This window comes from Carcharhinus amblyrhynchos, chromosome 6 (assembly GCF_965287045.1).
Source record: "Carcharhinus amblyrhynchos chromosome 6, sCarAmb.v2.hapA, whole genome shotgun sequence".
Classification (NCBI taxonomy): Eukaryota; Metazoa; Chordata; class Chondrichthyes; order Carcharhiniformes; family Carcharhinidae; genus Carcharhinus; species Carcharhinus amblyrhynchos.
The window spans coordinates 6,510,690-6,524,618 of record NC_137329.1 but is presented as its reverse complement, the minus strand read 5'-3'; the positions used below and the strand labels follow the sequence as shown (position 1 = coordinate 6,524,618).

The 13,929-nt window shown below is 40.4% G+C and overlaps 1 protein-coding gene across 3 annotated transcripts in view; it reads right to left on the bottom strand.

Annotated features, from left to right (window-relative positions):
* The window catches only part of ckap5 (cytoskeleton associated protein 5), a 131,942-nt gene that overhangs the window by 96,885 nt on the left and 21,128 nt on the right, over nucleotides 1-13,929 (bottom strand). For all 3 annotated transcript variants that reach the window (XM_080189866.1, XM_080189868.1, XM_080189869.1), the window contains exon 2: nucleotides 7,159-7,248. In XM_080189866.1, the coding sequence (XP_080045992.1) occupies nucleotides 7,159-7,215 (57 nt within the window). In that variant the 5' untranslated portion in view covers nucleotides 7,216-7,248. The remainder of the gene's footprint in view (nucleotides 1-7,158; nucleotides 7,249-13,929) is intronic.

The following is a 13,929-nucleotide window of genomic DNA, read 5'->3' as shown; positions in this document are numbered from 1 at the left end:
GGAGTGCAGAGGAGGTTTACTAGGCTGATACCGGAGTTGAGGGGGTTGAGCTATGAGGAGAGGCTGAATAAACTAGGCTTGTACTCGTTAGAGTTTAGAAGAATGAGGGGAGATCTCATTGAGACGTATAAGATGATGAACGGGATGGATAGAATAGAGGTGGAGAGACTCTTCCCGCTCAAAGACAGTAGGACTAGGGGGCACAGCCTCAAGATAAAGGGGAGGTGGTTTAGAACAGAGTTGAGGAGGAACTTCTTCACTCAAAGGGTGGTGAATCTCTGGAATTCTCTGCCCGTTGAAGTGGTGGAGGCTGCCTCGCTCAATATTTTTAAGACGCGGGTTGATGGGTTTTTGATAAGCGAGGGGATTAAGGGTTATGGGGAGAGGGCGGGAATGTGGAACTGAGCCACGACAGATCAGCCATAATCTTATTGAATGGCGGAGCAGGCTCGAAGGGCTAGATGGCCTACTCCTGCTCCTATTTCTTATGTTCTTATTACGTCCTTTATTTACTATTCTTATTTCAGTGCCAGCAAATGGCAAGTTTACTGTTGGTTTCAGTATCCAGTTCATTTACTTCGGCTAGAAGTCTGGTTCCTTCTAAAGCAGGGCTTTTTAAACAGAGATCTGGGAATTTAAAGACATCTACCAAAAATAACCAGAGTGCAGGAAAATATGGACTTGATATTCAAACAACCACAACTGAGTCAAGACAGACAGAAGCCATCAAGGTTCGTCAATAAAGGAATAGTGTTCAGAAAGTGCGAATTAAAACTAAAGGTCTCAATGCTCACAGGTTTTGGCTGAAAGAAAGAACAACCCAGACAGGGTGTATAACGTTTAGCCCCTTGAACCTTTACTTCCATTCAATGAGATGATGGCTTATGCCCGTCTTTTCTCATATACCTTAATGGCCTTGATTAATAAAAATCCCAAATTTTAAATTAACAAGTGATCTAGCATCAAACATCATTTGCAGTAAGTGCTTCCTAATTTCATTCCTGAAAGGTTGGTTCTAATTTTGATTATGTCCCTTGTCTGAACTACCCAAATAGCAGAAATCTTTTCTCAATCTGTTACCCTTATTAAATGGAAAACCCTTGATCAAAACACCCCTTAACCTCAGTTCCACAGAACACGATCCTAGTTCAGGTCACTTAACCATTGTAGTCTAGATATCAGTCTCATAAAGCTAAGATTCATTCTACCCAAGGACAATATGTATTGTACAAGCATGTCTGCTATCTCCTTATGTACGAGTCCTCTACATAATACCAGCATTCCATTAGTGCTGGATTATTTTCTGCACCTTTTCAGGACGCTTCTGAATGCTCTTATACCTGGAACCTAAATTCTTTGAATCTCCACTGTTTCTAGCTTTTCACCAGATAGAACGTACCCTGTTCAAGTGGACAATTTCACATTCAACTACATTGAAATGTGTTTCCAGTTTTGTCCAGTCACTTAATTTCATGCTTACGTTATATTACTTGCAATAATGCATCTTTGTCATTATCAGCAATTTTGGATGCAGCTCTCTAACCCATCACCTCAGGTGTTGATAGTCAATAGTAAAGCTCCACAGATTCTTGCAGGACACCACAAATCACATTCTGCCAATTAAACTATCTTCCCTATATCCCTATTTTCTCTCCTATTATTTAGCCAATTCCCTAACTAGGCTAAAAATATGCCTTTGATTCCAAAAGCTTCGACTTCAGCTCATGGTCTCTTGCAAGGAACTTTCTGGATATTATTTCTAGCCTTCTAAAGGTTTGAATGTCAGAGGGATTATTCCCATTTACTATGCACCATAGTCTGCTACAATTATTTGGGAAAGTGTTATCTGTTCTTAATTTAAGACTAGAGGTTCATTTATATAAAGGTCTAACACTCACTTTAAATGAATAATTAACAAGGTATTTTATCTAAATAACCAGAAAATTTAAACAACATACTAAGGTACATTTTAACTAAAATGTTGTTCAAATAATACAAGGAACAGACATTGCCAAAACACCAAAGCAACAAAAGGTTAGTCACTCAAAAAATATATATATGCCCAGGTCTGATAGCATTTGGAAGCTATGGAGTTCTTTGGTAGTTGTCTGCTGTATGGTCTTTCTGACTCTGTATCCTTCTGTTAGATAGCTGGATAATTCTCTTAAGATATTTAAACTGGCAGGGGTGGAGAGGTGCTCCAGCAATGAATGTGTGCTTTGTCTGGCTGCCCTGGCCTCTGGAAATGTTCTTCCAAGATGTTCTTTCGAAATGGCTGTTGCTTTGGCCTTTATACCTGCTATGACATCGCAATTTTCTTACACCACGACTGGTTTGAAGCTGTCGACACGATCAAATTCGAATCTGATTGGTTTTAATCGTTTTCTTTAAACTCACAGGCTAAGAAAAATGCAAAACCTGCAGAGCCAATTACCAAGGTAACCTTGACGCTTTTGGTCCTTTTGAAAAGGAATGTTGCCAGCTGCGGTTGTGTATTCTGCATTTTAGCACAGAACTCAAAAACAGCTTTTAAAGGGACCATGCTCTTTCCTTCAAGCACTTTTTGAAAAATAATTCTTTTATACCTTTATAAAACATTTATATCTTTACAAACACAACTTCACAACAATAGTCATTCCCCTTCCATTACTTTACTCATCTCTTCAAAAAATGTTCATGCTTGTTCATAATACGACTTAGCCTTTACAAATCCATGCTGCCCCCGATGAGCTGAAAATTTTCAAGGTGTTTAGTCACCCCACCCTTAATTATAGGCTTGAGCAAGAATCTGACCATAGATGGTGGCTAATTGGCACACAATGTAATTTCCCGATTTTCCTCCATCACTTGCTTAAGCAACAAAATGAGATGCATAAATTTCCAATCTGAAGAGTGGTTTTTATATCAAGAGAATGTTGCATGTTTGGTTTAAAGTTTTAGTACCATCACAAGTAGGCTTACATTAACAGCAGTGAAATTACCACGAAAATCCCCATGGCATCTACAATGCTCACAACTAAATTCTTTAAAACCAAGTTGTAAACTATCTTTCCTGGGAATTTGTCTCTCAAGAAGCATTGCTTTCTTCATTATAATATTGTTTACATCAATTTCAGCAAATCCCTGTTTTTTGGATTGGTCAGCCATGGCTCAGTTGGTAGCACGCTTACCCAAGTCACAAGGTTTGAGTAAAAACCCCACACTGTGGCTGACAAAAGACAGAACCAACTCTCCAGTGTAGTACTAAGGTGTTGGAGGTGCTGTTTTCAGATATGGCATTAAACCAAAGTCCCATGGCACAATTTTGAAGAAAACAGGTGAACATTCCCCAATGTTTTAGCCAATGTTTTCCCTTAATTATTACTCAAGAAATACTAGATAATTGGTCCACCACATTGCTGTTTGTGGGAATTTGTTGTGGCTCTTTTTTATAAAAGAGCAACGACACTTCAAAGTATTTCATTGGGTATAAACAGCTTAGGGGTGCCCAGTGAAAAGCACTATATAGATGCAAATACATGCTTCTTTCAAATATTACGTTCTTTGAGATTTTCAAAACGCTGACCTCTGCGTCAATAATTATTATAGAGGAAAAGTAATCACTCAATACTCCAAATTGTGTGTACTTCATCCAACTTAAACAGGTTAATTTGAGACATTCATAAACTACATCAAGTGTTTCAGGTCTGAACCTGTTGCCAAAACCATCAGAACAACCAATGACTTCTGAAACACCTCTCTCCTGAGCCCTCTAACACACACAGGCTCACGTACTGGTCAGGAAAATTGAGATCTATCTGCTCTTCCTACTTCTTACCCCAGTCACTTGCCTGAAAGCCAATTCCCTCAAATGCTGCTGTGACTCTGAATTCTTTCATTAGCTTCACTCCCATTCCTTTTCACATCCTTTTCCACCATCTCTAGTTTCTCATTTGCTTGATGCCATTCCCATGGAACTGCTAAATCACCAAATTCCCCAACCTACATCCTCACCACCTCCTTGCCATTGGATTCCATTTTTGAGATGCTGTTCCTTTCCTTTCAAAGGAGATTTGTTCCTTTTTCTTGTTCATTGCCCTGACAAAATTTAGTATATTTGCAATGTGGATATTGTTGGTATAGGCAGCATTTGTTGCCTTGAGGTGAAAATGCAGTTTCATGGAACTGAGAATGATTGACGAGGGGAGGGTTGTGGATATCATCTACATGGATTTTAGTAAAGCATTTGATAAGGTCCCTCATGGTGCAAAAGATTAAATCTCTCAGGATCAAAGGTGAACTAGTTAGATGGCCACAGAAGATAGAGGGTAGCAGTGGCGGGGTCTTTTTCTGATTGGAGGGAGGTCTGTAAAAAGTAGTTCCGCAGGGCTGTGTACTGGGACCTCTGCTGTTTGCGATGATATATATATGATTTGGACGATGGTGTAGCTGGTCTAATTAGTAAGTTTGCCGACGACAAAGATTGCTGGAGTTGCAGATAGTGATGATCATTGTCAGAGAATACAGCAGGACTATAGATAGGCTGGAAAATTGGGTGGAGAAATGGCAGATGGAATTTAATCCAGATAAATGCAAAGTGATGCATTTTGGTAGATCTAATGCAGGAGTGAGCTATACAATAAATGGCAGAACCATCAGGAGTATAGACACATGGAGGGATCTGGGTGTGCGAGTCCACAGATCCTTAAAGGTGGCAGCATAAGTGGAAAAGGGGTGAAGGTGACATGGCGTGCCTGCCTTTATTGGACAGGGCATAGAGTATAAAAGTTGGCACGTAATGTTGTAGTTAAATAGAACGTTGGTTAGGCCACATCTGGAGTACCGCGTCCAATTCTGGTTGCCACACTACCGGGAGGACGTGGAGGCTTTGGAGAGAACGCAGAAGAGTTTACCAGGATGTTGCCCGGTATGGAGGGGTATTAGCTATTAGGCGAGATTGAGTAAACTAGGGTTGTTCTCCCTGGAAAGACAGAGGTTGAGGGGAAACTTAATAGATTGTTTATAAATTTATGAAGGGCATAGATAGGGTGAACAGTTGGAAGCTCTCCCCCAGGTCAGAAATGACAAACACAAGGGGTCACAAGTTCAAGATAAGGGGGGCATGGTTCAATACGAATACACGGGGGAACGTATTTTACACAGAGGTGATGAGGGCCTGGAACGCACTACCAAGTAAGGTGGTTGAGGCAGATACGCTAGGATCATTCAAGACTTAGATAGCCACATGAACAGACTGGGAATATAGGGATACAAACAGATGGTCTAATTAGAAACACATGATCGGTGCAGGCTTGGAGGGCTGAAGGGCTTGTTCCTGTGCTGTACTGTTTTGTTCTACTGGCAGTCAGCCGTGTTGGTGTAGTATCTGAGTTACATATAAATGATAAAATGGCAGATTTCTTTCTCTTTAGACTTGAAGCAGTCTTCTACAACAGTTTTATGATCATTTTTATAGATACCCGCCCAGTTTTATAACCTGTCCCACAACAGAACGGCCCTGATCAAAATCACATGACACCCGACTTATCTAAATCTCTTTTGAATGTTACTATTGAATTAGATCTCACTACCCTTTCAAGCAATGCACTTCAGATCACAACAACTGCTGTGTTCAAAATGTTTCCTCATGTCACCTATACTTCTTTAGCAAAACGGTTCATATCTATGCCTTCTGTAACTGGCCACCTTTATCAAACTCCTCTTAACCTTTGCACAATTCCAGTGAAACTCTGTGCCCTTTCCAGCACCTCACCATCCTTCCTGTGGGGCCTAGCCAGTTTAAGGTTTAGCAGAAGTTACTTTCTTTAGCATGCTATTCCTCCAATACTAAAACTAAGCAACTTTTAAAATCAGTCAGCCACCTTCAAAGATTCAATCCCAATCCCCAGATCTCCAGTCCTGCACGCCTTATAAAATTGTACTATTTAGTTCATATTCCCCTGAATATTCTCGTGACCATAAAGCGCCACTCAAAGCACATTTTTACAGATGTACCACAGAAATTTCCAGATGTATCACAACTTGGTATGGTTCCTGCTCTGACCAAGACTGCAAGAAACTACAAAGGGTTGTGAATGTAGCCCAGTCCATCACGCAAACCAGCCTCCCATCTACTGACTATCTATACTTCCTGCTCCCTCAAAATCAGCCAGCACAAATCAAGGATCTCATGCACCCCAGACATACCATATTCCATCTTGTTCTATCAGGAAAAGTATACAAAAGCCCGAGGTCACGTACCAAATCAATTCAAGAACAGCTTTTTCCCTGCTGCCATCAGATTTCTGAATGGACCTAATATATATTAAGCTGATCTTTCTCTACATTCTAGCTATGATTGTAACATTATATTCTGCACCTCCTTTCCTTCTTCCCTCTGTATTTTATGAGCGGTATGGCTTGTCTATGTAGCATACAAAAAACAATATTTCTCACTTTATCCCAATACATGACAAGAATAAACCAAAACATTTTTTCCTACGTTGAATTTAATTTCCTGTGCATCTGCCTCTCACACCAGCTTATGCTCTCCTAACGGCTGAAACAGTACATCAAGTTTTGCATCATTTGCAAACTCAAATTATATCCACATACCCAAAAAAGCTCAACGATGCACAAACATGTAGTTCAAATAGTGAATTATGGGGGTACACCACTGTGTGGTTTCCTTCAATCACTCACCATTACTCCACCATGGCCAGTCGTGAACACATGCTTAACGAATACTAATATCTTACAATACGCAGATTTAAATGAGGATTAACTCCAAGTGAAGTCTTTGATGTAATAGGATTGTGTGAAATTCACTAGTTTCAATTTTCTGCCCCGAGTTCCATTACACAATTCCAGTATATATTGGTGATGCTTGGATTTTGTTTCTGCAGAAGATTTAAGGTAATCAGGGGGGTGGGGGGTGGTTTGTGCATGCGCACATGCGTAAGTAAAGCAGCACAAACTGCATCAAATCTTATTTCTTTAGCTTATTACAAACAAAAAGGTTTCAAAAAGCAAGCAAAAAACTTTTTGCTCCCAAATCATGTGGAGCCCAGGAAGCTTGTAAATATATTATCTACCTGAAATTTGACTAAAGCTTTAATTATCAATGCTCTACATTCAATCATTCCAATTATACTTGCACCTCATCTTACAAATACATACCTTATGCTCACACTTCTGGTCAATTGGCAATTTCATCCATTCACATTCATCTGCCATGGTGGTTATGTAATATGCTCAGTGAGCAGTAACCTAGAGAAAGAAACACATGTTACTATCCAAAACAGTTTTTACTGCAACAATATAGATTGAATCCCACAGTTTGCACTGGGATAACGGCCCTTTGCCCAACTCTTCTATGCAGTCGCAATTCACTAGTATACAAGTATCCAGCTATATCCTGGGTTCGGTCATGATCCAGTTCGTGTGTGATCCCACCGCAGGACAACACCACAAAAGTAGTGTGGGCTCCCAAACAGTTGTATTTTTATTCAACATATTGCGTTAAACAAATTAAATGTTTAAAGAAACTATATAACTTGACTTGAAAGAGTTTGCTACTGTAATAATGGATATCAATTTTAAGTGGCCAGCAACAATTTAGCTTTTTTTTTATAACATTTGAGCCAGATTTTTTTTAATGTTAGCAAAGGTGATATGCCAAATGATATTACCAAGAATGAAGACAAGTCAACACAGGGGTAGTCTAGGAACTGGACAAATAGCAAGGTGGAAACCGATTTGGGCAGTCCTGAGTGTGAACTCAGATCAAAGCCATTATTTCAGGCTTTGGGAAGACATCCTAGTGTGCCAGAAATTCTGGAAAGATGCGTGCAAAACTGGGAGGACTAGGATCACAGATCACTGGGAATGGAATCTAGCATACTGAGGGGAGTCTAGGATATGAATTGGAGAAAGTAGACAAAAGCAAAGCTATAAAGGACTTTGCACACAAGGAGATAAAGTAGCTCATTTTTAGATGCAAAGGGATTTAGTAATATTGGGAGCAACAGCTTTGACGTATCGATCCTTCATAGCGAGGGGGATTGAGTATAAAAGTAAGGAGGTCTTGCTGCAGCTGTATAGGGCACTGGTGAGGCCGCAGCTGGAGTACTGTGTGCAGTTTTGGTCGCCGCACTTACGCAAGGATATTTTGGCCTTGGAGGGAGTGCAGAGGTGGTTTACTAGGCTGATTCCAGAGTTGAGGGGGTTGAACTATGAGGAGAGGCTGAATAAACTAGGCTTGTACTCGTTAGAGTTTAGAAGAATGAGGGGAGATCTCATTGAGACGTATAAGATGTTGAATGGGATGGATAGGATAGAGGTGGAGGCGCTCTTCACGCTCAGTAAGGGCAGTAGGACGAGAGGGCACAGCCTCAAGATAAGGGGGGGGGGGGTTTAGAACAGAGTTGAGGAGGAACTTCTTCACTCAAAGGGTGGTGAATCTCTGGAATTCTCTGCCCGTTGAAGTGGTGGAGGCTGCCTCGCTCAATATTTTTAAGACTCGGGTTGATAGGTTTTTGATAGGCAAGGGGATTAAGGGTTATGGGGAGAGGGCGGGAATGTGGAACTGAGCCACGACAGATCAGCCATGATCTTATTGAATGGCGGGGCAAGCTCGAGGGGCTAGATGGCCTACTCCTGCTCCTATTTCTTATGTTCTTATGATCCGGGAGAACAGCACCAAAATATCCCTAGAATTCAACAACGCCCCCACACACACAGGCCACTCAAGCCTCTTCCCCATCCAATCCAAAGCCTTTTACGCTTCAAGTATTTCATTTCTTCTAGCTTCCTTTTGTTTTTACAATACTACCTTAAAGGTAGAAATTCCACTTAAAAAATGGACAAATAGTCAAATGCAGTTGAGAGTTTTACCAATATGATCTTGGGATGCATCAGCAGCACAAAAGCAGAAAAACTATTCAGCGTAGAGACTTTTTCAAGGTACTAATATTTCAGTAAACCAAGATGTTCAAAAATTTATGATTTAAGTTTTTGATTAAAAATTTTTCAAGCCAATAAAAAATTTATCAGCTTGAAAAATTAACAGCAATAAAAAAGGTGATTAAAAGGAGAAATCCATTATCAATGAATATTGTTGATTAATTAGAATTGCAATTACAGGTACTTCCAGTAGTAGCTAATAAAAGCTAAGAGTTTTTGAACTCCACTTCTTGCCCACTCCCCATTTCCCTTCATTCCTGAGACCCAAGATCTTCCAACCCAGCCTTCAATGCATTTAATAGTGGAATATCCATTGCCTTCTGAGATAGAGAATTCCAAAGATTCATAATGCTTTAAATAAAACAATTCCTCATCAGTTCTAAATAATAGGATTTGATTTGCACTATACAAACACCAGTCAACAACTCTCCAGCATGGTGCACTAGCTCGTCCCTGAACTTCAGCAGCACCATCTTTGCAAAGTCTTAGATCAACAAATGTAGTGAACATCATGATGCTCAGTTATGTAGTTTAAAACTCGCTTGCTGCTGTTAGGAATTCCAGGATTTTGACCCAGTTAACGTCAAAAGAAAACCCATATATTTCAAAGTCAGGATAGTGAGTCTTGAAAGAGGAACTTGAAGGTGGTATTTCCATGCATTTGTAACTAGTACATACCTCCAGCCATAGAACTGCACTGATGGCTCTATTTTCCATTCATTCATAGGACATGGATGCCACTGGCTAAGCCAGCATTTACTGCCCACGCCCAATTGTCCTGAAGCCAAACGTCTTGTTAGGAGTCAACCACATTGCTGTGGATTGGGAGTCATATGTAAGGATGGCAGATTTCCGTCCTTACATGATTAGTAAATCAGATGGGGTTTTAAGCCCAATCGTTTCATGGACATTCACCAATGGGGGATTTGAATCCAGGTCCCTAGAGCTGGACCTGAGTGTTTGGAGTCGATAGTTCTCTTTCTGTCAACTTCCCCTTTCGAATGACGGGCTTGCATTGGTTCCTACAGATTACAAAGTAGCTATTCAAGAGTTCAAAGAGTTTTGGAAAATGACCACCACTGGATCTACTATTTCTGGGGCCACTTCCTTAAGTAGCATGTCCCTGGTGATGGAGGGAGTCCAGAACTAGGGGTCATGGTTTGAGGATAAGGGGCAAACCTTTTACAAGTGAGGTGAGGAGAAATTTCTTCACTCAGAGTGGTGAATCTGTGGAATTCACTACCACAGGAAGTAGCTGAGGCCAAAATGTTAAGTTTAATTAGTAGGCTTACATTAACACTGCAATGAAGTTACTGGAAATCCCAGAATCACCACACTGGCATCTGTTTGAATAGAGTGAGGGAGAACTTACATAGCCAATGCACCGAACCATCATGTCTTTCAGATGGTGGGAGGAAACCAGAGGAAACCCACGCTGGGAATCGAACCTGGGTCCCTGGTGCTATGAGGCAGCAGTGCTGACCACTGTGCTACCCCATGTGCAATTTCAAAGGGGGGGGGGGGGGCAGGATTTTTGACTAGTCCAGCTGAGTTATTAGTCGCTGGCAATACCCAGGTTGTTACTGATTTCAACAACTGTTATAAAATGGTTAGGCTCCTGCTGAGGTATGATCAGCTATCCTATGAAAGTAATATTTGTACTAGGTAATGTGGTATCATTATTCAAGGGCAGCAAGAATATGTCAGGTAATTACAAACTAGTCAGTGGTTGGGATAAGATTCTGAGAGATAGGCAAGGATTGATCAAGAATGGTCAGCATGGATTTGTTGGTGTGAGATCCTGTCGAAGTAATTTGAATTTTTTGAAAAGGTAAGTAAATACAGTGATGACTGCAGTGTAATTCATACAATTTATATGGACTTCAATAAGGCTTTTGACAAGGTCCCACATGGAAGGCTGGTAGAACTTTTAAAACTATTGGTTTGGTCATAGATGGAATATATGCGCAGTTCTGGTTGCCACACTAAGGACGTGATTGCACTGGAGGGTGTAGAGGAGATCCACCAGGATGGAAAATTTCAGCTATGAGAGACTGAGTTTGTTTTCCCTTGAGCAGGGAAGACTGAGGCAGCTCTGCTAGAAGCATACAAAATAAGAGGCACAGATAGAATAGGTCATAGGAATCTTTTCCCCATTGCCAAGGCATCTAAGACCAAAGAGCATAGGTTTAAGGTGACAAATAAATGGATAGAAGGGATCTGAGGAAACATTTTTTCCAACCAGAGGGTGGTGGAAAGCACTGCCTGAGGGATGTTGGAGGCAGGGACTCTTGCAACATTTAAGCAGCATCTGGAAGAGTACTTAAAATTGCCGAAGCATAGTACAATATTGATTAAGTGTTGATAAATGAAGTTAGTATAGATTAATATTTGATGCTTGACATAGACATGGTGAGACGAACGGCCAGTTTCTGTGCTGCCTGATTCTATGTCATGATGTCATTACTCCTGACAGTACAAATAGGTCAGTCCAAGGGACGTGGTTAGAAATGCATGTTAGAAAACACTGAAAACGTATGTCTATTTAATTGACAGCATCCCCCCCCTCCTATATTCAGCTCTGCACACAAGGTATCATTCTAACTGATTAAAGTCCCAAAGCTAGACACTGCAGAACAGCAGTTTATTTTCCAAATCCAGAGCTAGAAGTAACCAAACACCAGTGATCTGGCTCAAGGAAAGCCAAGACTACACAGATCTGGTAACCAAATGTGACTACGCAATGAGAATATTGGCATATTGACAAGATAGGTGCGTGCAAGTTTATGAAAAACAGCATTTAAACAAGGATCAAACATTTGGGTTTTCCAAAATGCACCCTATCAAGGTTGAAGTTACTGCTCTGGAATTTTAAGTGAAAGAGAAAATTATTCAAAGGAATTCTCCCACATAAATATTAACGTACATAAAAGAGCACAATTATAATTCACCCACACAATCACAAGTTGTGTCAGTAGCCAGATGTACCTACGAACGTTTAGAACAGTGACTTCTGACAATTAAACAAGTTACAGATCAGAAAACTAACTACAACAGCAATGCATAAATCATTCAGGGCAAACACATCACGTAAGCTTCAAGATCACAAAACATATAATTACGAAGGTCCACATGATTCATCCAACCAGAAATAACCTGCTGGCAATCTACACCAATACCCCCAAAGCACCTTCCCACCCCACTAACCAAATTGTTTTCTTTACATATTTCAGGATTTTTAATCCACTTTACCATGACTGGCAGTTGATTCACATGTCAATTGTTCTTCATGAACAACTTGAATAAAAAGGGATTACTGAATGTGAATCAATAATGCTTTAGGTTGCAAGTTAGTGGTTTTGGTTTGTATGAAAACAGTCTTTTTAGATGGTGTCCAAAAGAGGGGTTGGGAAAAGGTTTGAAAAAGTAATGAGGGAATGCACAATCGCTTCTCGGTCTTTTGGCTAAGATCAAGTATAGTATCAACATGCTGTGTTTGGTTGAAGTCATTAGGTTACATTTCAGCTTCATCTGAAGCAATTTTTAAAAAGCAGCATCTTGGCATTATGGCTAAGATGCAAATGAGATCAAGCCTTGGAAGAGGAGCTATGCCTACTCCAAGCAGCTTGGATCATGTAGTTAAGCCCAAGGCAGGAGGTGAGAGCCCTGTCTTGTCAGTTTGGATCAGGAACTTTAGACTGAATTGGACTTGATTGGATTGGAACCTGCCCTGCCCCCCCCCCACCGCACTTGCTAAAACCAAAAGCAGAAAATGCAAACATTGCCTGACTCGAGGACAAACACAGAAATAAATGTTTCAAATCGATGACATCTCAGAATATTATGACAAAAGGTAAATGCATTTGATTAATAAACATCTGGCACAACAACTTCCTCATTTACTACTAAACCTGAATGGGGTAACAACCATGGCTGCAGAATCTAAATGTGATAGCCATTGAAATTCAGTGCTTAAACAAAGAGACATCAAAATATGCAAGTGAAATATGCATGTTCCTTCCAAGAATAAAACAAATAAAAGCTATTGCTCACGAGGATGGGAATTTCATTTCAAACTATGTGGGAGAAACAATGAATTCCTTTGTTTCAATTACACACTTTCAAATCTGGCTAACATTTCCAACTTCAAATTCAACTTTGGCATTAAAGAATAGATCAGATAATATGATTGTATCTTTGGACAAGCCTCAAATTTCCAAATAACATGCACCACCATCCTTAATTTGTTCCCATTTTATGCACCCATCTGTAAACCATTACCCTCGACCTACTACTGCATTTAAATAGCTGGTCTAGTTCAGGTTTGAGTCAATGGTAACCTACCCCTCGAGGTGTTTATAACGGGCAATTCAGTAATAATGTCACTGAATGTCTTGGGGCAATGGTTAAATTCTACAAATATATGACGTTTAGGCCACTCAGCCCCTCAAACCTGATCCATCATTCAAAATGATCATAGCTGATCTGACACATCAACTCCACATTTCCACCTTCAAAAAGATTCAAAAGATACTGCTAAAAAGAGTTGAGACTTTCGACCCTCAAAAAGATCATCTAGATGTATCCGTAAACAGAACTGCTTCAGTATCAGGAGTGACGACTGATGCTGAGCATTGTGCAATCATCTGGGAACATTCCAATTCTGACTTATGACGGAAGGAAGCTCATTTATGAAGCAGCTGAAGGTGGTTAGGCCGATGACACTACCCACAGAAACTCCCGTAGTGATGTCCTGGAACTGAGATGGTTGATCAACAACCACAACCATCTTTGTCCTAGGTATGACACAACCAATAGAGAGTTTCCAACAATTCCCGATGACTCCAGTTTTGCCAGAGTTCCTTGATGCCACATTTGGTCAAGTGTGGCTTTGATGTCAAGGACAGTCACTCTCACCACACCTGTCCATATTTGGACTAAGGTTACATTGATCAGGTGCTGAGTGACCCTGGCAGAACACAAACT